Consider the following 23,957-nt stretch of genomic DNA (forward strand, 5'->3'; position numbering starts at 1 on the left):
TGGCTGCCACCGGCACTCCACGTCGCTCTTTCTCCTTCTCTTTCTCTTTTCAGTGGTGCTGACGCAGCCAAGGCAGTTTCCCACCTCCCCTTCCCCAAGCCTGCACCTGGGGGCCGTGGGCCATACTTGCCTGCGTCCGTCCTCCCCGCCGTCCTCCCCATCGTCCTCCCCACCGCCGCCCTCCCCGCCGTCCTCCCCGCCGTCCTCCCCGCCATCCTCCCCACCATCCTCCCCGCCGCCGTCCTCCCCGCCGTCCTCCCCATCGTCCTCCCCGCCGCCGCCCTCCCCGCCGTCCTCCCCGCCATCCTCCCCGCCATCCTCCCCACCATCCTCCCCACCATCCTCCCCGCCGCCATCCTTCCCGCCGTCCTCCCCGCCGCCCTCCCCGCCGTCCTCCCCGCCGTCCTCCCCACCGCCGCCCTCCCCACCGTCCTCCCCGCCGTCCTCCCCGCCGCCGCCCTCCCCGCCATCCTCCCCGCCGTCCTCCCCGCCGCCCTGCCCGCTGTCCTGTGATGCCGCACATCGGGAAGGCCCCGCCACTGCCTCGCCCGGGCTCCTGCCTCTGTCCCCTGCTGAGGAAGGCCCTTTTAAACCTGACCCCCACCCACTAGGCCAGGCCCCCTGTTTGCCCTGCCCAACCTCTCTTCTGCCCCCAACCCAGCATCTGAGCCACGCAGGAGGTCAGGCAGGGTCCACGGGGCATGGCCCAGCCAAAGGTGGCAGTGCCTCCACTGTGCCCCCTCCTGCTGGGGGCCCCTCTGAAGTGTGACCTCCGGTCCTGAAAAGGGGCCAAGGCCCAAGGCTGAAGGGGGCAATCTGGGGGCCCCAGGAGCCAGCCCCAAATCGCCCCTGTTGTGGGCAGCCCCCGCCCACAGCCCCCAGGCCCACGCCCAGCTCTGCCTGCCCAGGCCGGCGCCACCCGCTCCCTCCGAGGGTTACCGCACCCTACCCCGCCACCCCGGGCACCGGCCTCTTGCCTTCAGTGTGACGAGCTGCCACAGCAGCCCGGGGACCAGCACTTTAGCTGCCAACTGTCTTCAACAATGCTGGCCAGCGCCCATGGCGGCACTTTGCGTGGCCACAGCCAGCTTCGGCGTACCACCTTAAACCCCACACACCCTCGGACAAGGGGGATATCAGCTCAGCGCCCTTGGCTCCCCCAGCCTTGCCCCTGCCTTGGGAAGCCCCCAGGATGAGGCTGACCCAGTGCAGTGGTGTCCAGCAGGCAGGGTCCCTCTCAGGCTAGGAGGCCCACCAAGGCATCCCACGTCCTGGCTGAGCCCCTCGCCCGCTGCAAGCTCCCACCACCCAGGGAAGAGCATCCCCCCAGTTTGGCCTCCTGGTGCCAGTGACCCAAGGGCAGGGCTGGACTCACGGCAGGGGGTGTTAACTCGGGGTGTCCCAGCTCCCCAAAGCCTAGGGGACCCCACCCCTGACGAGTGTGGCTGGCAGGCACAGAGGGTCTGTGCCTCCAGCCCATCCTGCTCCCTCCACAGTAAGGCAAAGGGGACGCATGACATTTAAATAGTCGCCTACCCTCGGCCTGCCACGCAACCCCAAGATCAGACCCTGGGCTGCAGCGGTTGGTCGCATTCTAGAAGCCTCTCTCCGCGTCCTCCCTCCTTCCCCCAGGTGTGTGCACGTTTGCATATTAAAACCCCTGAACCGACCCCAGTGTGCACATCCAGGGGTAGCTGGGAAGGCCTGGAAGGAAAAAGCAGAGACAAGGCTAGAGGCATTTCTGAGCCAGGTGCTGGGGTCACCACGATACTTTACCCCCCGAGTGAGGCACCCTCAAAGTTGCCTGCTGTCCTTTCACCTATACTGGCCACCCCCCCACGGCCACCCCCCCACACACACATGCACGCAGCTCAGAGACAGGCGGCCCCTGCTGCCTCCAACCACCCCCCATCAGCCCAGCTGCTGGCCCCGGCTCTGACACACCTGTCAGAGCCACAGGTCCTCAGTGCCAGCTGCCCAGAGCTCCTGTCCGCCCCGGGCTGATGACCCCCCGGCCAGACCCCACTCTCAGCTGCCAGCAGGGCCCCTCCCTCCCCAACAGGTGCCCCCACAACTGCTGGGGAGACAGCCTGGCTTTGCTGCTTTCCCACCCGCCCCGGGACCAGAAACGGCGGGTCGGATGGGGGGAGACTCGGCCAATTGGGGAGGCGGTTGGCTGAGGGGTCAGCAGAGCTGCCAGCAGTCACCCCGCCCCTTTCCGAGCCCTGTGTGCAACCTCCCCTGTCTGGCATGGGCACCTCTGGACCGTCCCATGGAAGTCCCACCAGATGTTTCCTAGAAGCCCCTGCACGTGGCCTTCATTCACTCACTCATTCATTCATTCACTTGGCAAGTGTTTCGTGAGCTCAGGGCTCAGGGGTCTATGGTGGGCTAGACAGCTGATGGCCGGCCCTCAGAGGCCTGCAGTGTGGTGCAGCAGGCAGATGCAAACCACAGAAACAAAAACAAAGCCAGACAATTGCATGGTTAGGAGCTCCATGAAAGAAATAACACGGTTAGGATGGAGAGACCTGGAAGGGAGCCGGGGGTGGGGCGCATCTCTAAGGAGCCGAGACCCCAGTGGCAAGAAGGACCCAGCCTTGTAATGACAGGCAGCAGGCCCGGCAAGTGCAAAGGCCCTGGGGCAGGAAGACGGTTCATATGGGGCCTTTCTCCGGAGGCCCAGGCTGTTCTGGCTCCTACGAGGAAAATTCTGCTCAGCTGTGCTCCTCTGTCCCAAAGCTGCGGATGGCAGGGTGCACAGCTGGGCACTCAGGGCTGTCGGTCACACTGGGCCAGCTGACCCACAGGAGTCACTTAGACTGTGGGGGTCAAGGAGCTGTGAAGGGGGCAGGAAGAGGGCCAGGAAGCCTTCCTGGAGGAGGAGAGCTGGAGGTGAGGGAGCAGCACAGGAAGTAACAGTGTGAGCTGAGGCCAGAGGGAGCAGGGGAATTTCTTTGGTTCCCAGAAAACTGGGACTCACCCCTGTGGGGGGAGGGGTACTCCTATTTCCCAGCAAAGCACCCCCAGGCCTTCTTTGGCCTGATCCCTGATTCTCTGACCCCTGAAAGGCTCAAGAGCTCATCTAAACCCCAATTTACGTCTGGGGGTAGATTCAACTCAGAGAGTCACTCCCAAGTCCTGGGGGGGGGGGGTCCCTGTTCTCAACAACTTCAGGTCGCTGGAGAGGGGAACCCCAGTTTCAGGTCACCTCCCCTGCCCTTCATTTGTGTCAGAAACAAGTTTGGGTCAGGAATGAGCCGGCTCAAGTGATGGGGTACAATAAGCACTGACTCCAGTCACAGGGGCCCCCTGACTGCCTCCGAGGTGCCACACAGGAATGCAAGCCCTGCCCCTGGGCACGGTCAACCAAGGGAGGGGCAGGGAAGCCTGACCTGAGCCCTGACTGACCCTACCTCTGGGCAGGAAAGGGACGTAGGGATGGAGGCCACCTACCAGAGCCCTTGAGCCTCAGAAGAAGGGAGAAGTCCAGTTGAAAACACACCTAAAACCAAGGGCCCCAAACGCAGGTGGCCTGAGCGAGGGCGTGGCTAGGCTTTTTGACGGCGAGCCGTCCTTGCATTCCTGGGGTCACCACCATGTGTTCTTGTCTCTATTACACTGCTGGATTCCATCTGCTAATGTATCGTTTAGGATTTGCCTCAAGTTCATAAATGGCTTGGCCTAGAAGTTTCTCGTGTTTCCTTGCTCAGCTTTGGTGCCTGGTTTTATCTCATTAGGCCCATTGGGAGACCTACATTGGCCTGTGCTCTGAACACTTTGTCTGGGGTGGATGTTGTCTGCTTCTTGAAGATACTCTAGAAATCACCCATAAAACTGGGCTTGGGACCTTTGGGAGGACAGTAAGTGACGATGGCTTTTTGTCTATTAAGGTTTCCTACTTTATAAGACAATTCTGGTCATTTTTTCCTTGAGCATTACCTGTCACATCTGGGTTTTCAATTTTATTGACATAAGAGTATATATTATAATCACTGACAATTATTCAGCTGGGGGGCCCTGACTGTCACTCTCCAGCCGAGGGATGTCTTGGGCATGGCCGCTATAACGAATGGTATCATTCTCGGACCAACCTCCACCTACAGAGCTGCCAAGTGTGCCAGGCAGTGTGAGCATGGTAGGCATGGGAAGTGGGAACACAAAGTTCACAATTCACAAGTGCCCCGTGCTGAGTGGGTGGTGTTTGCGGTCCACAGGGGAGCCCAGGGGATCCCCACCAGTGAGTGGGAAACGAAAGCACAGGCAGCAAGGCAGTGACCGCCGCAGACTCGCCTGTGTATGGTGGCCAGGGGTGGTGAGTGACCGGGGTGGCAGGCCGAGCAGGGAGGGCGCCGCAGCAGAGACGTGTGCAAAGGCCCTCGCGGTCAGGGGTGCGTGGCGAGAGCACGGGAAGGTGGCGAGGGCCTGGTGCAGCGAGGGTGAGCTGCAGCAGGACGCTTGTGAGAGGGTCCGGGGGCCGCAGGGGCCACGTGTGCTCTGAACCTGCCCTAGCTGCTGGTCAGAGGGTCCCCAGGGGCCAGCTGGGTGGGGGGCCATGGGGACGTGGGGGAGGAGGCGCAGAGTGGGCGGGATCCCTGGAGCAGCCCTGAAGGGATCACCTCGCTGACACCACAGTGTCCGGTGCCCTTCTGGAAACTCCAGGCTGCTGGCCCCGGCCCTCCCTGCCCTCTCCCGGGCTCCTCACAGCTGTCCAGCAGCCCCACCGCCCTGACCCCTCGCTCCTGCCGCCCATGACGTCCCCCCTTTGCCTACCTGCTTCCTACTGGGCCTCAGGTGACCTTAAAGGGTGCTCCGTCCAGGAAAGCCCAGCACCCTTGGCTGGATACACGTCCCTGCTTGGCGCCGGCCTGGCAACCGGGTAGGTAGGAGAGCCGGGCCAGGCTGGGGCCCAGTCCCCAAGAGACCCAAGGGGTCTCAGCATGGCCACATGGTCAAGGGGCCATCGGGTTTCTAAGCAGCTGACCTCGAGGTGGGAAGGCGGACCCGGTGACCAGGAGTTCGGGCGAGAGGCGTGCAGGAGGGGCCGGCCAGAGGGGAGGTTTCATGTGGGGTAAAGAGGAGTTGCCAGCTGCTGGCGATGGGAATGGACGGGGGCCTGGAGCCCAGCGTGCAGGGGCCCCCAGAAGCGGACATCTGACGAGCCCTCGAGCGGCAGCCCATGAGTGTCTGGAAGCGGCTGCGTCTGTGATGGGAACTGCAGGGAGCTCTCATAGGAGCTCCGGGCTCGGGTCAGAGGGGGAGCAGGAGACTCCGCCTGCAGGGGGGCTGCACCCAGGAGGTGGGGTGGGGGGTAGGGGGCTAACCCGCCCCGAGGGAGCACAGGTGTTTGGTTAGACCCGCTCTCAGTGCTGTAGAGAGGTCAGGACCCCATCCAGGCATCATGGAGGTTTCCCCAAAGGTGCGCCCGCCCTGTGAGTGGGAGGAGCTAGACTCAGCACAGGGACAGAGCAGCGCACGCCACGGCCACGGGGCCAGAGGGGCCAGACCAGGCTCACGACAGGAGGGCGGGGAGCTGGGCACACCGAGGAAAGAGAGGGTGGGGGTGTTGGAGCAAACCCAGAGGCCACCGGGACCAGGACCCTCCTCTCACCATGTCGGGGGGCCCTGGGAGCATTTGGCAATGGGGTGATACAAATAAACTGCCTTCATGAGGTCACTATGAAGCCTAAAATACTGCCATCATTAAGCCAGGGCAGGATACATTTAAAAAAAGAGGGAAGAAGCGATTAGAGAACCTGAAAGGGCTCTTGGAAATGCAAAGTATGCTGCTGAATAAAAGTCAGTAAGATTGAAATAAATCGCTCAGAAAGTAGAATAAAGACAGAGAGATGGAAAATAAGGGAGAACAGCCTAGAAGCATGGAGGCTTAATCCAAGGAGAGCCAATATCCAACTATCAGAAGTTGTAGAAAGAGAGAAGAGAGGAAATTTCAATGAAAGGGCCCACCAAGAACCCAGAATAAAACAGGGGGGCCCTAAAGCAGCTGTTGTGTTTTGTTGTCCTTCCCTAACAGGGGGGCTAGAGGGAAGACCCCAGCGTCTCTTTCAAAGAATGAGCAGGTGGCCTGCTAAACCACGGGCCTCTGAAGGGAGCAGTCTCCAGAAGGGACGATACATAGAGATGCTTCAAAAGGAGAAGGAAAGTGGAATCCTATACCCAGCCAGACTATCTGCCGAAGGGAAGGAAACAGCATGGAAATTTTCATGCATTCTCGCGTGCATGAACCTGGCTTTCCACACCCTTTCCTAGAAGGTTATGGAGAATGTGCTCCAGCAAAACGAGGGTGTAAAGCAAGGAAGAGGAAGCCCAGGGTCAGCGGCCAGGCCCAGGGCAGCCCCCAGGAGGGGAAGAAGGTGGGCCGAGAGGGCCTGACGCGGCAGCACTCCTGAGCCAGCCCGACGGAAAGTGCTGTCAGAGGCCAAGCAAGAACCAGCCCCGCCCCTCACAGCGCTTCAGGGAACTCACTTAGGATGTGATAAACCCACCCTGGGTCGTTAGGGGCAGGGGGGTGGGGGTAACATGATGCAGTTCAGGACCCCCCTGCATAGGATGAAGTCAGCAGAAACTCGGGCACGGCGCAGCCACCTGCCGTCAGGAGCTGGGAGGGACGCGCCGAAGGGAGTCGCCAGCATGTCTGCCTGGGGGGGATGGCAGGCGCGGACATCGCTGCCTGCCCTGGTGGGCGGACTGCGGGCGCGGACAATGCTGCCTGCCCTGGTGGGGGGACTGCGGGCGCGGACATCGCCGCCTGCCCTGGAGGGGGACTGCGGGTGTGGACATCGCTGCCTGCCCTGGTGGGGGGACTGTGGGCGCCGACATCACCACCTGTCCTGGAGGGGGACTGCGGGCACAGACATCACCACCTGCCCTGGTGGGGGGACTGCGGGCACGGACATCGCCGCCTGCCCTGGGGGGGGACTGCGGGCTGGACATCGCCGCCTGCCCTGGTGTGTCTGCGGCACAGCCGTTACTAGCTGTACAGCGTGTGTGCGGCCTTGAGAACACGGCACATGTGTATACACCCATGTTCACACATGTGCTCACGGTTGACTCTCCCGAGAAGAGCCTCTGCCTGGCGTGATGGTGAGGGTGGCTGGAGAGAGCAGGGAGAGGGAGGCAGGGCCGGGCTGGAAGGAAGGTCTGCTGGGAGCGGGTGAGGAGGGAGAGTCCACACCTGGGGCTGGGCTGGCTGGCGGGGGGAGGGAGGGAGGGAGGGAGGTGGTCAGGAGCCAGCAGCCCTGGCCCGCCTGCGTGGATGCGGGGGCAGGGAGAGCCCATGCAGCTGGGCTCCTCAGGATGTCAGCCCTTGCTGGGTGGGGGCCTCTGCACCCCAAGATCCCCACTGGCGAGGCCTGACCACAGGCCTGAACCACAGGCCAAGGGGACCTGCCCCAGTCCAGACCCTTGTCTCACGAGCCCCAGCTTGGGCTTCCTTCCAGGGAAATGGGCAGATCCCAGGGGCCAGGTGTCTCTGGCGCTCCACTCGCCGGCATCCCTCCAGTTCCTGCCTCACGAGGGCCCCTCCCAGGTGCCTGAAATCACACCAGGATGCATCCTCCTCTTGGTTAGGCATTGTCGTCTTCAACAAACATTTTCTGACTGTTTGCCATGTCCAAGGCTCTGGGAACACGGAGGGAAGTGGGGCCACGGGCAGTGAACAGATGATAAATAATCCTCCACGGGGGGGGAGGTGATCTCCAACACAGTTAGCCATTCACACTTCAGTATAAATGAGTCTCTCCGAGGCTTTGCTCAGGAGAGCCTGTATCAGCGTGGCTTCGCGACATTCTTGGGACAGGGATGGTGGGGAGGGTGGAAGTCAAAGCAGAGACGGGCGGGGGCACCTGCTCCCCGAGTTCCCAGGCTGCATCCTCGGGGCCCCCAGGAGGTCCTCCCTCAGGAGACCCTCCTCCCCACGGTCCCCCCTCCTCGCGGCCACGCCCTCCCCCTCCCCACTCTCCTGGAAACGATTTTGTTGACTGCGGAGATTACGTGTAACTGCCTGCACGCTCTAAGTCTCCGGAGCAAGCAGCCTGTTACCTAACCAGACCCAGCTCGTGCCAATGTCTTGAGTAATTATTGGGGGGCGGGGTGTCCAGCCCGCAGCAGAGCCTCTCCGGGGGAATGCTATTGTTTTTCATGTCAGCTGCATTTTAAGGCTACATTTCATGTCAGCTGTGACTTGGAAGGAAAGAGGGCCCGGCCTTTGAAAAATGAAGAAATTGAGACGGGGCGGATGGGGGAGGAGGTGGGGGTGGGGGACAGGCAGTTTAACCCTTTGGGCCCCCGCCTCTCCCGGCTTCCCGGGGCCTGGGGCTGGGCCCAGCAGCAGTCGCCACTCTCTTGGCAGCACCCGCGGAAGGCGCCATGTGGTCCTACACTGACAGAGCGGTCACAGGGGCTCTGGGGACAACGGTGGGCAGGTCCTGGCCTCTCCCTCCTCCTCCTCCTGCCTCCCCCAGGCTCACCCCATCAGGACTGCAGTGCCTGGGGCACAGAAATGCCCCTGCTGAGCTCTGGGGCACAGGGCTAGGGGGCTTGTCCACCCCACCCAGCCTGGCTGTGAACCCAGGCAGGGGGGAGGGTGGAAGGCACACAGTGTCTGGGGACCCTCTCCTCGGCCTCCACCCGGATGCCTGGGTCGGTGACCTGAGTGCCTACTGCGTGCTGGGGGCAGTGCCATTCACTGGTGGTGGCGCATGAGCCCCTTCCTTTGGGCCACTCACTGGCCTGGGCACGAGGCTGAGAGCGGTGGTGACCCGCAGGGAGAGAAAAGCTCAGCAGACACGACAGGGAGGCCCTGGGAAGGGAAGGAGTGAGCTGGACGGCGTCCAGGTGAGGAGGCAGGGTTGGCGCAGGCCACCCCCTCCCCAGGAGCTCCTGGGCCTGCAGCAACCCTCCGTCCTGGGCCTTAGAAAGTTCCTCTTTTCTGGCATTAAAGCATCTATTGGCTTGGTCACTCGCTCACTAAGTCATTCAATAAACCGACACTGCATGTGGTGCAGGCCAGGGGTGTGTGTGCAGAGGTCCTGGGGCGCAGGTGCCTGGAGTGCTCGGGGCAGCAGCACGAGGCCTGTATGCGAGGGCACGTGCGCAGATCCGGGCCTGGCAGCCCATTAGGGCTTTGGGCTTACAGGCTGTCAGAAGCCATAGAATGGTTTTAAGGTCTAAACGCAGAAACAGCGGGACTTGTTTTACCCATTTTTGAGCTGGGTGCTGCAGTCATCCAGATAAGAGACGTTGGGCTAGATTTGAGAGTGGGTATATTGGTCCAGCTGCTGCTGTGACAATGGCATGGGGTGTGTGGAGAGAAGCTGCTAACTGCAGGGTCCCAGTTGGCTCAGAAGCCCCCAGGAGTGAAGCGTGACCCAGCAGTAGCAGGACCCAGGCCCTTCTTTCTGGTTGCTCCACTGTCCATAAAACTAGGCCCCTGCCCTGAGACCCCCAGTGGCTGCCCCTGCGGCTGCCATCACATTGGCATTCCAGCAAGGATATGAAGGGCAGGCCTCTCCCGTGTAAGGACCCTGCACAGAAGCCTTCTGTTTCACCTCCCCTTTTCGTCCCATTGACCAGATGGTAGTACCCACCCCCACCGTGTCGCAGCATGGGTGCCAAAAAACAGGGTCTGTTCCAGGTGGCCAAATGCCCAGCTAAAAAGTCAGGTGTTCTGGTAATAAAGATGGAGAGAGAGGCCATTGGGACGGTTAGCTGTAGGAAATGGACGTTCGAGGTGAGGAAAGGGGAGGCCACTTAGGGGGGTCAGCCCACCGAGGTGAGCCCCCAGGGCCTTGTGGGGTGAAGGGGATGGAGTGGGACAGTTGTGTCTGAGTGTCAACTTTGAGACGGCTCTCAGGCAACCACGTGGCAAGGCAGGACCTGGGCCCACTGGAAGCCTTTAGAGCGTGGGCCCCATGAGAGCAGCCAAAGAGAAGTGCCCACCCGCAAAGCACCAAGGCAGGATGGAGGCTGGGGGTCCCTGCAGAGGCCAACGGGGAGGGGGGGCCACACAGGGGCCTGAGAGGAGGCAGCCCACAAACAGGAGAGACCCTGGAGGGCCTGGGGAGAAGCTGGGCCCGAGGGTGGTGGGGTAGTGGCCCCTGGCCTTGCCCACAGGGGCTCACTGAGCCGAGAAGCATCACTGGGGTCCCTGGGACAAAAGCCCCACAGAGAGGGCTGAACACCCAACGTACAGCCTTGGGTGGATGTGCGAATTCACGCTTATTTCCACCCTCCCCAAGTCCCATTAAAATTACAGTAAAGATAGAAATAAAGGAGACGGTGGTAAATCAACAAGGAGGACGAGAACAACGGTTCTAGAGACAAAAAAATAGGTCACACATGGTGGGCGGGGAAATCAGATGGCATGAGACTTCTCAGCAGCAGTTCAGGAAGCCGGCACGTGCTGGAGAAATGCCTCCAAACTTCTGAGCAAAAGAAAATATTCCCAGTCTAGAACTTGACACCCAACTCTCAAGGTATGAGAGTAGAATAAAAACATGTTTCTCCCACATGCCTTTTCTCAGAAAGCTACTTGAGGATGGCTTCCAGCAAAAATGAGGGGAGGAAACAAGAAAGGGAGAAGCGTAGAATCTGGGAACCGAAGAAGCCAACACACACAAAATAGCCCAGGAAATTCCCAGCAGGCTGGAGGAAAGATGCATTACCACTGTCAGGCTGGTCTGGAAGATACCTAGTTCTGCTAGGGCTCCAGAAAGAACTTCCAGGAAGAAAAATAATGAAGTGAATAGGTTGCTGGGTGGGCTTAACAGGGTGACTAGAAGCTTTACATTCAAGAATGAATTGGTGACAGGTGCATGAAAAGCAAAACATCAAGGCAATTCTCAGCCCCAGGGAAGATAAGATGTCATCATAGAAGAGCACGTGACTCAGCCGAGCACAGTATTTATGTAGCGAGGTAAAGAGTTACATAATGTTGACATTATGTAAATAAAAGGAAACAGTAAATATTTAGCCTGGAATTGTGGTTTTACTATATGGGGGGGGGGGCTGTGGCAGGAGTGGAGGTCTGTGAGCATGAGCTCATCTCACCGTCTGTTAGGATGTCGCTACTTAAGATTTAAAGTTGCAGAAGCGAGAATAGCAGTGCAAAAACATGGTTTAGAAACCCTGAGGTGAAGCCCGAGGCAGCCGAGAAGGTGGAGAGGAGGTGGGGGAGGGGGATACAGCATCCAGGGGGCTTTTCAGAGACGGGTGCTCTTCGCGCAGACTCGCCGGTCAATGGTGAGGAGGTCCCAGAATGGAGGGGAGCGTGATGGGTCGGACAGTACCCCAGTAGGAGGGCGAGGAGGGGTCTGACCACCTGCCCGCTCAGGAACCAGGGGACAAGGTGAGGTGCCTCCAGGTTCAGGTACAGCGTGGTGGAGGGCTGGAGGCTTGGAGCTGGCTGAAGCGGCGCTCTGCATGGGCACCCCTCCCGCCCCTGACAAGGGCTGGCCGGGCCTGGGTCTCCTGCCAGAGCTCCCCTGGGGGATAAGCTCCGGCATCCGGCGCCAGGTCTCCAGCACCAGCAGTGGTCCTGCAGGCGAGACAGGTGGGAGCCCTGGCTGGTCAAGGCGGGCCCCCTCCCTGACCTGGCGTCCCGAGGACCTCCTCCTACAGCTCGGACGCAGAAGGGGTGGCCCCTTCTACTGCCCATCTGAACACTGTGGACCCTACTGGAGCCCCCGGCATTCCTGCCCTCAGGCCCCTGACCCCAAGGACACACCACCTGTCCCCTCCTGTGCCCTCATTGCCACACACCTGGCCCTGCCCGCCTCCTGAGGCCTGGGCACCCCATCTGGAAGAGGGGGCGGAGGGGCAGCCCTCGGGGTCTCCAGGGCATGTGGTCAGTCTCGGGGCCCCTGTGCAGGTCTCCTGGAGGCGGGGGGAGGGCAGGGGCCAGGGGAGGGCAAGGCTTGGAGCTGCCAGCAAGGTGCAAATCTGGCCCCAACACCCACACCCTCCCCTCTCCCCCTCTTCCTCTTTCCCCCTACCCTCTCCGCTCCCCTCCACCCCTCCTCCTCCTCCCTACTCCACCACCTCCCTCCTCCACCTCCCCTCCCCTCCGTCCTTGCCCCTCCCCCCTTGCCCCTCTCCCTCCCCCCCTCCATGTCCCCTCAGAGCCCAGGAGGCCAGGTGCAGCTGAGCAGGGGCTGCTCCTCTCGGAGCTCAGGCCCCGTGTCCCGAGGGCAGTGGGCGCTGCTGCCCCTGACACTCAGGAGGGGTGCGGCCTGCAGCCCCTTATAGGTCCCCATGGCCTGCCTGGGTGGTCCCTCCCTGAATGCAGGGTGAGGCTCCGCCCGCAGGTGATGGGCCTGTACACGGGGTGGGGGTCTGGGGCCCCTGCCGGACCCACCCAGGGCCCACCTGGCCGGGCCCTCACCACCCACCCCCTCCCCTCCCTGCACCTCGGCTCCCAGCTGTTAAGCGGGGTGCTGGGACGCACACCCCGCGGTCCTCAGCAGGGCCAGGTGGGCCACTGAAAGCGAAGGCGGTGTGAACCCTGATCCAGGGGAGGTCGGGGACGGGGTCCCAGGCAGGGAGAGGATACCCTCTCCTTCCAGGTGGGACCGCCCTCACCTTTGCCTTCTGTCCTCACCTCCCTGAAGTCACTGGGCTCACCCAAGGCCTGTGCCCCCAGGGCCGCTCCCCAACAGGATCCCCGGGGATCCATGCCCACCTCTGGACTCCTCAGAGGGAAAGCCGGGTCTTTGAGGCGTCCCGCTCAGGCACTCGGCTGGGGGCTCCCAGGGACTCAGGGGAGGAGAAGACGCTGCCCAGGTGGGCCGGGCGCTCGGCCTGGCCTGGGGCCCCACCCCCGCTTCCCGGACAGCCCTCACCCCACTCCACCTCAGGGAGGGAGGTCGCCGGGGCCGGCGGGCAGTGGGGGCAGCGGCCTCAGTCTCCCCACACTGTGTCCGAGCATGGCGGGTGACAGGGTGGGGTGCTGTCCCTGGGGCCGCGTGGCCACCTAAAGTGGACTGCCAAAGACGGGCCCAGACGCAGTGATGGGAGCAGGCAAGCGGCCCCGCCCGGGCCTGTGCTGAGTCGGGGGGCTCAGGGCCATGGCGGGGGAGGGGAGGCTGTGCTGGGCAGGAGCCGGGCGGCAGGACCCTGGTCTGCGGCAATGGGGGGGCCATGGGAGCCAGGATGGACGGGGGTCCCTGAAGGGCCCCTTGTTGCCTCACTAACGGGAGGGCCTGAAGCGGTTGGGCAGCCTCGGTCTTGTCGTCCAGGCCTGACCCCAAGACCTGAGACATGCACAGATGGGCCGGGGGGCACAGGGCTGCCCTGGGTTCCAGGTCCCCGACGGCACAGGCAGAGCCAGGGGCTGGGGGAAGGATGGCATGGAGGGCTCTGGGACTTACGAGACACTGGGACCAGTGTGGACGGGGTGTCCTGGCCCGAACGCAGACCCCTGGCTGAGCTGCTGGGCTCAGTCCACGGCCGGGTAGGAGCTCTCAGCTTCCCCAGTCGAGAAGGTTCCAGAAGGGGTTCAACTTGGGTTCACCAGGTCACCATCTCGCCTCTCCCTACCACGAGACCCTCCCTGATTCGGGAGCCCGGCCCAGCTGTCCGGCCCCCATCTGGAACCCCAGCCCAGAGCCCTGGCCCAGCCTTCAGGGGCTGAATTGGGCTGACGCCACAAGCGGCCTGAGCCTGCCCCGTGCAGGAGGGGCGGGGCGGTGGGGGGAGACCACTGCGATGCCCAGAGGGGCCTGGGGGCTGCCACCAGGCGGGGGGGAGGGGCCGGATGCGCCCAGCGCGTGCCCAGCACGTGCCGTGTCCCGAAGCTCCGAGGGAGACTCCCCAGGACCCCTCGTACCCGGGCCGGGTGAGGGTGGCCAGAAGAGGGGGCTTTGTGGCTGGACCCGTCAGCTGAGGGGGAGCTGTGGGTGGCGGGGAGCCCAGGAAGGGCATGGGTGCCCGGGGGAGGCAGTCGGCAGGCAGAGCCAGCTCCTGGAGGCACGTGAGAGCTGCGGGGTCATCGGGACGGGGTGGACAGACAGGCCTGAGACTGCAGGGTCCCTGAGGGCAGCGTAGCTAAGGACAGGGCTGGGACTCCAGGCTGGGCACAAGGACCATGAGGCTGGGGGCCACTGGGCTGTAGGTGGGCTGCCAGGTGTACGGGTCAGCCCAGGAAGGTGAGGGGTTGGGGGGCTCACTCGCTCACTCAGCGGGGAGGGAGGGTCGGGGAGGGAGAGGAGGGCGGACGAGCGGGGTGGGGGCCATGATGGGGCTTGGCAGTCTGGGGTGGAGAGGGGGAGGGCATGCCCAGGTCATGGGAGGAGGGAGCCAAGATGGGGGGCCAGCAGGGGAGGGAGAGAGGATGAGGGAGAGGAGAGAGGAAAGAGGGAGGGAGGCCAGGAGGATGGGTGCATGGTGACCCGCGGAGGGACCGGGCAGTGGGTGGCCAGCGGGGAGGGCAGGACATGGGCACGAGGCAGGCATGAGGCAAGGGTGGCTGAAGATTTAGAACCCCCAGGGGTCCCTAAAGGAGCACCCACGCAGAGGAAAGAGATGGTGGGCAGGGCTGGAGTCTTCAGGAAACGAGGGGACTCGCTGGGTAGAAAGGGGAAGTGGGAGGCAGAGTCCAACACCCTGCACCAGCAGGGAGCTTCGGGGAAAGTTCTGGAAGCAGCAGGTAGAGCATGGAGCCCGCCCATCCTGCAGAGCGCATTTGCATTTCCACCAAGGTGTGAGGGCACCCCCAGCGAAGCAGGCAGGTGAGAGGAGCTGGGGCCGGGTGATGAGGGCTGGGCAGGGAGCCACCTGGAAGCCCCGCAGTGCAGCCATGCCCGTTGGCACTGAGGACCCCCTCTCAGGCGCCGCAGCGACCTCCAGGGCTCTCCCTGGACAGTTGACCATGAGGGGCGGACTGTAGGCATCAAGCCTCTGCGATTCCCACCGAGACCCTTTCAAAGGCCGGTGGAAAGGCGTCCCCCTGCCCCCACTGCGGCTGCCCCCTCTGGGCCAGCACTGCTGCATGTCCCAGCACAGAGCCCAGCGCCGCCGGGCAGACACGGGCTGGCAGGGGCAGCTCTCCTACCAGTCTGCTAAACGCTGGTGGCAGCTGCACCTGCACCAGGCCCGTTTGGAAACCGCTGGGTGGACAGACAGACATGGGAGATGCTGAGCTGGGGGAGGGGACCTGTTGGGGACAGGTCGGAGGGGTTATTTGAGATGAGATGTCTTCATTTCTCAGGGAGAATGTTTTCGTAGAATACTTACATAATGAAAAAAAAAATCCAGACCCACGGACTAATTTTAAAGCAAGTGTCCGGGTGGTAAACAGACAGGCCACGGTGGCGGCAGGGCGGGCTGTGGGGCGTGCGTGTCCAAGAGAGCACAGGGGCCTGGGCTCCGTGCATACAGCTGGGGCATGGGGGTGGCGTGGGGAGAAAGCTCTTCCAGGAGACCCCCGTGTCTCGCCCTGCCCCTGAGCTTTCAGTAGGGCCCCTAGGTCCGTCCAGGGGGGCTGGATCGGGGCTGCCCAGGATGGCACGGACTCTGACCGGGTGAGCGCCAGCTGCCCACACCACAGACCGGACTCACGGCGCCTCGGCCGCAGCCCCGGAACCACTGCCTGCCGGCCTTGCCGTGTCCCAGCTCTCGGCGAGGCTGATGGTCACAAGCAAACAGTCCGGAGTGGAAACCTGGACAGACAGATGGATGTGCCTGGAAGGGGGAGAGACGGGAAGCCACACCAGTCAGGCTGGGTCATTGGAGAAGCCTCTCCGAAGAGGAGACCCTTACCCTGGGGCCTGAAGAACACGTGCAGGGTGCCCGCCGAGTGGGCAGGAGGATGGGGAGGAGGGAAGTCAAGGCAGGCCAAGAGGAAGCCGGGGGAGCCCCTAAAAGGATGCTGCCACCTGCTATCCGAGGATGCCATAAAGGTGCCGCAACCCAGGGGGCTTGGCGGAGGCCCCAAAGCAGACCCAGTTACACGGGAAAGGTTTAAAAGGAGGATCCAGTGCAGTGGGGGGAGGCCACCAGAAAGGGGCCCTACCTCAAAGTCGCCCCACGTGCACGGGAGACCTGAGGGTGCAATATCAACCAGGAGAGTGCTGGAGAAAGTACCCCAGAGCCGGATGGCAGGCGGCCGCTCCGTGCAGGCGCAGAAATTAGAAGCGGCATAGGACAAAACAGATAACTTGGACTACATAAAAAGAGCTAAAAAAATGAATCAAAAATACGCATGGCAAACAGCAACGAAAATAATTGCCATTAACCAATTCACGAGACAGACAGCACACCGGGAAAAAACGTGCGCGCCATACTTGAGCAGAATTCATTTCTTAATACACGAAGAGCCTTTGTAGGCAACAGGAAATGGAAGGGCCTGAACAGGCTCTGCCGCCCTGCCCGCACCCGCCTGGAAGGGAGTGGGCCACGAGCGGCAGACCTGGCAGGACCCAGACCCCGCAACCCTGGGACCCTGGGAGCGTGGCTGGGGCCTCAGATGCTCCTTAGGCAGCTGAGTCCATAAACGAAGACGTTTCGGGGAGGGGCGAGGGCTGCAGGGGAACCGGGAGTCATGAGCCCGAGTCAGGGAGGGACCCCCACTCCGTGTGAGCTGAGCTTGCATATGTTGGTGGGGGGTGGGTTCCAGACAGAGGGCACAGTGGATGCAAAGGCCCTGAGGTAGGACCGAGACAGGAGCAGAGAGAAGGGGGACCAGGGAAGATGGCGTGAAGGGCTGGGGGAGCATAGGGCCTTGGCTGCGGAAGGAACAGAGATTTTATTCCCTGGTACAGCAGGGATTCTGGGGAGAAGCTCAGCCTGGCTGCTGCCCAGCGGTGACTCGGGAAAGATGAGGGGGATGTTGGTTAGAGGTGACCGTGACAGCCCAGGCCTGAGCTGGGATGTCAGGCAGTGGGAAAAGGGGCTCAAAGCCAGGCTTTACACCCCAGAGGGCCGGGGGACCCCCTCCCAGCAGCCAGCCAGCCCCAGGAGGGTCATTCACCTCCATGGCACCCACAGGGCAGGGGCCTGGCGGTCCCGAGTGACACACTTGCATCCTCTGGCACTTCGGGGACCAATTGGTGAAAAGTAAAGGGAACTGGGCAAAAGCACGCATAGTCTCCTACTGCCTCATCAAGCTAGGGTTACATTGGCACACGTGTACATGTGCATGTACGCACTTATGTGCTGACCTGCCCTGCACACCTCCCACGCACACAGCCTCAGCCACACAGCTAACGTGCATGATGTCACAGGCACGTGACAACCAGGGTCTCCGCGGAGCTCTCAATTCACTCCCGGCACTCTCCCGTCAGGTGCTGCCGTGAGCCCTGTCACAGCTGGGGAGACGACATGAGGTGGGGGCCCCAGGATGGAAGTGGCCAGGGCAGGGTTTGCCCCGAGCCACCTACCCGTGTGCCGTGTGCCCATGTGCCATGTGCCCGTGCAGCCTCGGCCACTGCCACGCCCCTCGCCCAGCCCCCTCGCAGAGGCACCTCGGACCCTCACCTGGGCAGGGGGCCCCACGCACCCACTTCGGCCCTGCGCCCACACTCAGCCTGCAGCTGCCTCCCACGCAGGGTGCCCTGGGGCCGGGCGGTGAGACCTCAGCAGCTCGAAGTTCGGCTGATTTTCCCCCAGGAGCTGAAGCACTGGACAGAGCTGTGAGCACAGCTTCCCCGTCGCCTGCCATAAGTTACGAGGCGAGGACACCATGCTCTGCTTCCACTCGCACCCAGCAACGTCACCCCGAGCCACCCTCCAGGCCTAAGGATGCTGACCTGTGGGGGTCGTCCCTGTGCTCTCGCCATGGGGCTGGGGGTTCCCAAATCGCGAGGAGCTGCAGAGACCCAGGGCAGGGCCCGGGAGGATCCCGGCGCTGGAGAGCCTCGTCTGCGGCAGCTCACCACACAGGGGCCCCCGAGGCCAGGTCAGGAGGGCGGAGGACCATGGGATGGGGGTCTCCAGTCAGGTGACGTGTGCGGATGTCACGGCCGGGGCTGGGCGGCCACAGGAACAGCAAGGACAGAGGTCCCGGCAGGGACAGGGGCAGGGGCAGAGAGCAAAGGGCATGGGGGCCACGAGGGGCACAGGTGCTCCCAGGAGTGCTGGCCGCCAGGGGCTGCTGGGCGGGGCAGAGCTGGGACTTGTACCGGGGTCTGGAAGGATGGCCACGTGGACGTGGCTGCGGAGGGAGGCCAGGCGGGAGGTGACCACAGGCGCCCTGAGGAGAGAGGACGGGCCTGGCCGGGATCTAGCGGTGGGGGTGGGAGCCAGAGGCCTCCAGGGCTGTGCTGACGATGGGTGGGTGGGAGAGAAGGAGAAGCGCTGGGGTGACCCCGAGGTTCAGGGCAGGGTGGGCCGTGGGGAGCCGGAGGGGCTAAAGGGAGGTGGCGGGAGAGCCCCTGGGCACGGTCAGGTGGGGTCCTGGGTCAGCAGGGACAGAGGCTGAGCACTGCCGCCCTGAGGAAGCATCTGAGCCCCTGGACCCGGGGGGCTGGGCCTGTGGCTGGCCCCTCCTGACCTTCTCAGTGGCATCCATCACCCTGGGGTGGGGCCCCAGTCAGGCCAGTCACAGGGCTTCTCCTGTCGAGGCCAGCGGCCAGGCCAGGGCCAGGCAGGTTCTGAGGACTTCCCTCAAGAGACTTTTCCAAGAAGTTCTCTTGAAAACGAGCTTGTGGCTGCATCACACAGGCAGACCCACCACCGGTCCCCGAGACCGTCCATCAGGCTGCCACCCCAGCCGCCTTTGCTGCTGCAACTGGCTTTTCTCTCCCCTACCCTTTTAGTTGCTGGCCAGTTGCAAATAGTGACCAGCTCCAAGATCCCCAAAACTGAGCTGGCTGGCAGCACTTGGGAAGGGGTGGCCATGCTGCCCCCAACACCTCCCCGCCCCCTGCACCAGGCTGTGGCCAAGGCTGGTAACTTTGGCCTGCTGGAGGGGCCTCCCAGGGCAACTGAGTCTGTAACTCGAGGGGATATCTACAATAGCTGGAGGGAGGAGACGGGGTGAGGCCACACTGGGAGATTCTCTCTAAGAAGTGCGCACCAGAGGCTGAGGGTTGCCGCACACCCACCTGGCCAGCCTTTCCCCTCAGAGAGATCAGTGGGGGCAAAGCCTGGCCTGCCTCCCAGGGACAGCTCCCGGGGCCCTGGGGTGACCAGAGGCAGGGGCCCTGGGGAGCAGGCCCTCGACCACGGGGTGCGCCCTGCCCACCCCAGGGTTCTGTGGGGCTGGGCCGGATGCCCAAGGCCGTGGCCCAGGGTCCAGTCTCCTGGGGCCAGGAGGGCGCTCGCAGGGCGTGGCAGGGCTGGTTCCCCAAAGGCTCCAGGAGGTGCTGCCCAGCCTCTGCCCATGGCCCAGGCTTGAGGCCACCCACCTCTGTGCCCCCTGTTTTCCTGTCTCCCCGTCTCCCTGTCTCCCCCTTTCATAACTGCAAAGACCCCATTTCCTGATCAGGTCCCTTCATGGGGGCTGGGCTTAGGACCCGCACATGGCTTCTGAGGAAACCACTCACCCCACTATGTCCCCAGCAGCCAAGGAGAGCGGCTGACTCTCACCCACACGTGTTCTCACCCTTGCACCCCCACTCTGTTACAGAGACGCAGCATGGGCCGTAACCCCACCTTAACAGCTGAGGAAATCAAGGCCCGGAGGGGAAATCCCACCACTGCCCAGGTCACAGCACTGGAGATGGGACTCGGCCCCCACCACGGGCTTCCCAGCCGGCCACATGGAGTGGGGGGGGACACTGCCCAGTGCTGGGCGGGGGCAGGGCAGGCCCAGGCGCAGGTGCCCAGGGCTAGCGGGTGAGCTGGCCACCCAGGTAGGGTGGTGGGGGCAGCCTTAAGGTCCCAGTTCAGCCACCGAGCTCCGGGGGGACATACCCGAGGGGGCAGCTACCCTGTCCCCGCCTGGGGAGCCGCTAATCCCCCAGGACCAGGCCCCCTCTCCAGCCTTGCCCCCCAAGCCCCACCCTCCCGTTTCCATCTCCCCTCTGGAAACCCCTCGCGGGCTCCCGTGCCCCTCGACCACTCGGCGGCTCCCACAGCTGTCCCAGAGCCACGGAGTGAAAATTTACAAAACCACAGACTCTCTTCTGGGACTGATTTGGTGCTTTAATCGATGCCAAACCATCGACAGCTGCGCTGGGGCTGCACAGGCTCGCGCCACGCCTGGGCCAGCCTCGGCCACCGCACTGTGTGGAGAGAGGGTGGCTGGGGGGGGGGGGGGGGACTGGGCACCTGGTGTGGCCTGTTCCTCCCACCCTCAGAGGACCCACGTGGACCTCGGGGCAGCTGGGGCCCTCCCAGCCCTGTCTGGTCGCACCTCACCTGGGACACAGGTGGGTTGTCTGTGGGGGGTGGGGGGAAATGGCCGAGTCCGGGCGGGAGGGGCTGGGCCTGCCTTGCTGCAGGCGTCCCCCTCTCCGCCAGCCTGGCCCCTCCAAACGGCCTGTCCGAGGGCCTCACAGACACACAGGGACTTGGGAGCAGTCTGCAGGTGTCTGCCCAGCGCCCTCCGTGGCTGGCGCACCTGGCTGCTCGGCTCCCCGTCACTCGTCCCCTCTGCTCTCGCCCGCAGATGGCACGGCTGGACCAGAGGCTCACACTGGTGGTGGACATGATGCACCAGCTGCTGGCCCTGCAGCGCGGCAGCCCCGGCGGTGGTGGCCCGGTGGCCCAGCCCGGCAGCGGCAGCCCCGTGCACCCTGAGCTCTTCCTGCCCAGCGGCTCCCTGCCCACCTACGAACAGCTGACCGTGCCCCACGGGGGCTCCGACGAGGGCTCCTGATGGGGGCCCCGGGCCAGGCTGGGCCTGGTGGGAGCCTCGGGGTAGCCCTGCCCAGCCCGCCCCCCTCCCACCGGCCTCGGCCCCTCGCAGGCCCTGCTCGGCGGGACTGGACACCCCCTTGGGCTGGCGGAGGCCGCCTCTGCCCAGCCAGCGGGCGTTTGAACTTGGCCGGGTGCGAGGGCCCTTTCCAGGTCCGAGTCAGTCACCCTGGGCCCCCAACCCCCACGGCCTTGGCTGACCGTGACAGCACATGATGGTCAGAACACAGTGACAGGGGACTGGGGTTCACTCCTGGCCGTCCCGGGGTGGCTGGGAAGCAGCATAGGCTGGAGGAGATGAGGATGGTGGGGCAGAGTGTTGGGGACCTCTCCCAGCCCCCAAGCTTGAGTCGAGGCCCAGGTGGCCCGAGGGAAAGTGCAGGCAGGGCAGGGCCAGCCCATGGGGATGGAAGTGGGCTCCCAGTGAAGACCCCCTGGGTCCAGGGGCAGTGGGATGGCCAGGCCACCACCGTCCTCGTGAGCACGGCCCTGGGGGGTCGGCGCCCCTGGAATGTGGCAGGCCTGACCACCCAGTCCAGGAGGCGAGATCAGGGCCCCCTGCGCCCCCAGTCTGTCTGCAGCCTCCCCCTGTCGCTGCCTGTCAGGTCCAAGCAGCCAGACAGACACACAGACAGGCTGACAGAGGGCCACCGTCACACCCCTGGCTGGCGGTTGAGCCCCGGGCATTCGAGGGTGCGGGACCCTCCTGAGGCCGGGCCAGGCGATCACGTGGTGAATGGGGATGGGCTCTAATGTCTCACAGTGTGGGGTTGATCGTGGCGGGTTTTCCTAATAAACGTGAAGAACAAGGCGTTCGCATCGCCCTCCTGGACCTTCATTCCACGCTGTGCCGGAATGTTCCTCCCTGTCCAGCTGTCCAGTCGCTCCCTTGGCCTGGCCCAGCCCAAGGCTTCCCCTAACAGCTCCCCGTGAGGACTGGCCCCTCCGGGCCTAAAGACCCCGGCAGGGGAGCAGCAGCCCCAGGGACCCTGCGCTCTGCACCCACCCTCTCTGGGAACCCACAGCCCCAGGGCCTGGCCCTTGGACGCGGGTGCCCGTGAGCGTGCAGTGGGGGGTCAGAAGCTCACCTTAGGTCCACGAGAGCAGATTCCACGGATGCATCCATCTGGGCACGGCCCGGCCCCGTGGACGCATCCCAGAGCCGCGGGCTGTGGGGAGGTTTGCAGGAATTTCCGCTTAAAGAGATAGGCCAGGTGCTCGATGTGAGGTGGGAGTGACGAAAGAGAGACCCCCTGCCAGGGGGAGGCAGGGTCACCCACCCCGCCAGGCCCTGCCCCCAGCCCCCAGGCCACAGGGCTTGGAGTTGGCTAACAGCTCCAGCAGCCAGTGCCCGGGTTCCCCCTCTCTCCCCTCCCCTCCCCACCTCTGTCCCCACCTGCTGCCCGTGGGCACCCAGGTCTCTGCCTCTCCTGCCCTGGTCCTTCCCAGAGACCCACTGCCCAGCTCCAGCCTCCCCATTATCGGGCACCGGCAGCCCTGGGCTTCCACCTGGCCAGACGGCTCAACTCCCACCTGGGTGCAGACACGCTGGGCCAGGAGGGTGCACGCACGCACGCATGAACACACGTGCACATGTGTTCACAGCTCACGGACCATCCTTTGGGACTGCTCCCCGCGCCCCGTCCCCCTTTCAAGCCCTTTAGGGCTGGGGCAGCTGAGACGTGGGGGTCTGGGGCCTGTGTCCCCCTGGGGACTGGAGTGGAGCCCCCTGCCCACTGGGACTGCGCCTTGTGGGGGCCCCTCCGAGGACAGCCCCGGGCCCCACCCACAGGGACTTGGCCTACGGCTGGGGGTGCAGGCTGGTGAGGGGGTGGCGGCGGGCAGCCGAGGGCGTCCCCAGCCCTGCACCCACCGAGGGCAGGAAAGACGCGGGTGTCTCCTTGTGGAGTCGGTATTTGTGGGAACCCTGAGAAGCGGGGTGCTGGAAAGCGGGGTCCTCCAGGTGACCCCCGCCCGCGGCCAGCTCCGGCCCGGCCGCCCGTCCAGGGAGCTCCATGGCCGTCTCCGGGGCAGCGCGCACAGCGCCGCCATTGCGACCCTCTCGGCTGTGAAATGCAATTTACCTGAAATAAAGCCCGATGACGGAATTAGCTAATTAAAGTCGCGAGGAGGCCGGGCCGGCCGGCCTGGGGCACGATGCCCGCCCGGGTCCATGCTGGCCGCGGCGGCACGGGGGAACAGATGGCGTCCCGGGCCGCCGCGCCGGCCGCATTCCTTCACTGTGTGCCCCGATAAGTGACTTGGCAGCACACGGCCATCTGGTGTGTGACACGTCTGTGCGCTCCCGACAATGGCCCCGCGGACCTCCACCGAGAGGGGCCGTCGCCCTGGCAACGGCGGCATGCAAGCCCCCCGCCCCGCCGGGCCCCTCCCCTGCCCCTCCCCCGGGCCCTTTGTGGGGCTCGGCTCGGCTGCCCGGCGACTCGGCGCGGACAATGTCCGGGAGCATTTTGCCCGCAGCGGCCGGCCTTTGTCTCCAAATTGGGCTCCCTTGGGGGAACCCCGGCGTCCACTGGGTGCCCGCGGCATCGGCTGGCGGCGGGGGGTGGGGCGGCCAGGGGCACCCCGCGGCCCGGACCCTCCCTCACCAGGCGACCCTCAGACCCGGGTGGCACGGCACCTGCCCCGGGGACCCGACCATCCACGGGCCCGGGGGACGGTCGAGGGGACGGTCAGCATCTAGGGTCCAGAGGCAGATGGGAGGAGGTGACGGCGGGGAAGGACTCTTCACCTCCACCTCTCCCCCGTGTCTGTGGAACTGGGGTCTCCCGGGAACCGTGCGCCCCTCGGGCATGGTGGCCGTGATGGAGGGAAGATGCCCTGGCGCGCCGCCTGGCACTAGCCAGGCAGGCGGCCTCTGCAGCCCTCCCCGCTGCCGAGCCGGGGCACCTGGCTGTCCGGCCACCACCTCCCAAGGTGTCTGAGGACCAGGGCTGACAGCCTCCAGCCGGCCCAGGTGCTGGCCCTCCTGCCCGGGGCAACACCCGCCGCTGCCCGGGAGCCCCTAGTCCTTGGCCGGGCGGACCCCACCCATCGCAGCGCCCGCGTCCTGAAGCCCCCAAGACCCCTGGCCTGCACCGCCTTGGCCAGCAGCCTCCCTGCTGGGAAGGGATCAGCTT

At 64.1% G+C, this 23,957-nt stretch overlaps 1 protein-coding gene across 2 annotated transcripts in view; it reads left to right on the forward strand.

The window, feature by feature from the left end:
* The window catches only part of KCNQ1 (potassium voltage-gated channel subfamily Q member 1), a 311,105-nt gene extending 289,480 nt beyond the window's left edge, over positions 1 to 21,625 (forward strand). The window contains exon 16 of one of the 2 annotated variants that reach the window (XM_077115368.1): positions 20,570 to 21,625. In XM_077115368.1, the coding sequence (XP_076971483.1) occupies positions 20,570 to 20,779 (210 nt within the window). In that variant the 3' untranslated portion in view covers positions 20,780 to 21,625. The remainder of the gene's footprint in view (positions 1 to 20,569) is intronic. The other variant, XM_077115371.1, reaches the window with a different exon arrangement.
* Positions 21,626 to 23,957: the final 2,332 nt, after the last annotated feature.

The sequence above is a fragment of the Tamandua tetradactyla genome, chromosome 9 (genome assembly GCF_023851605.1).
Source record: "Tamandua tetradactyla isolate mTamTet1 chromosome 9, mTamTet1.pri, whole genome shotgun sequence".
Taxonomy (NCBI): domain Eukaryota; kingdom Metazoa; phylum Chordata; class Mammalia; order Pilosa; family Myrmecophagidae; genus Tamandua; species Tamandua tetradactyla.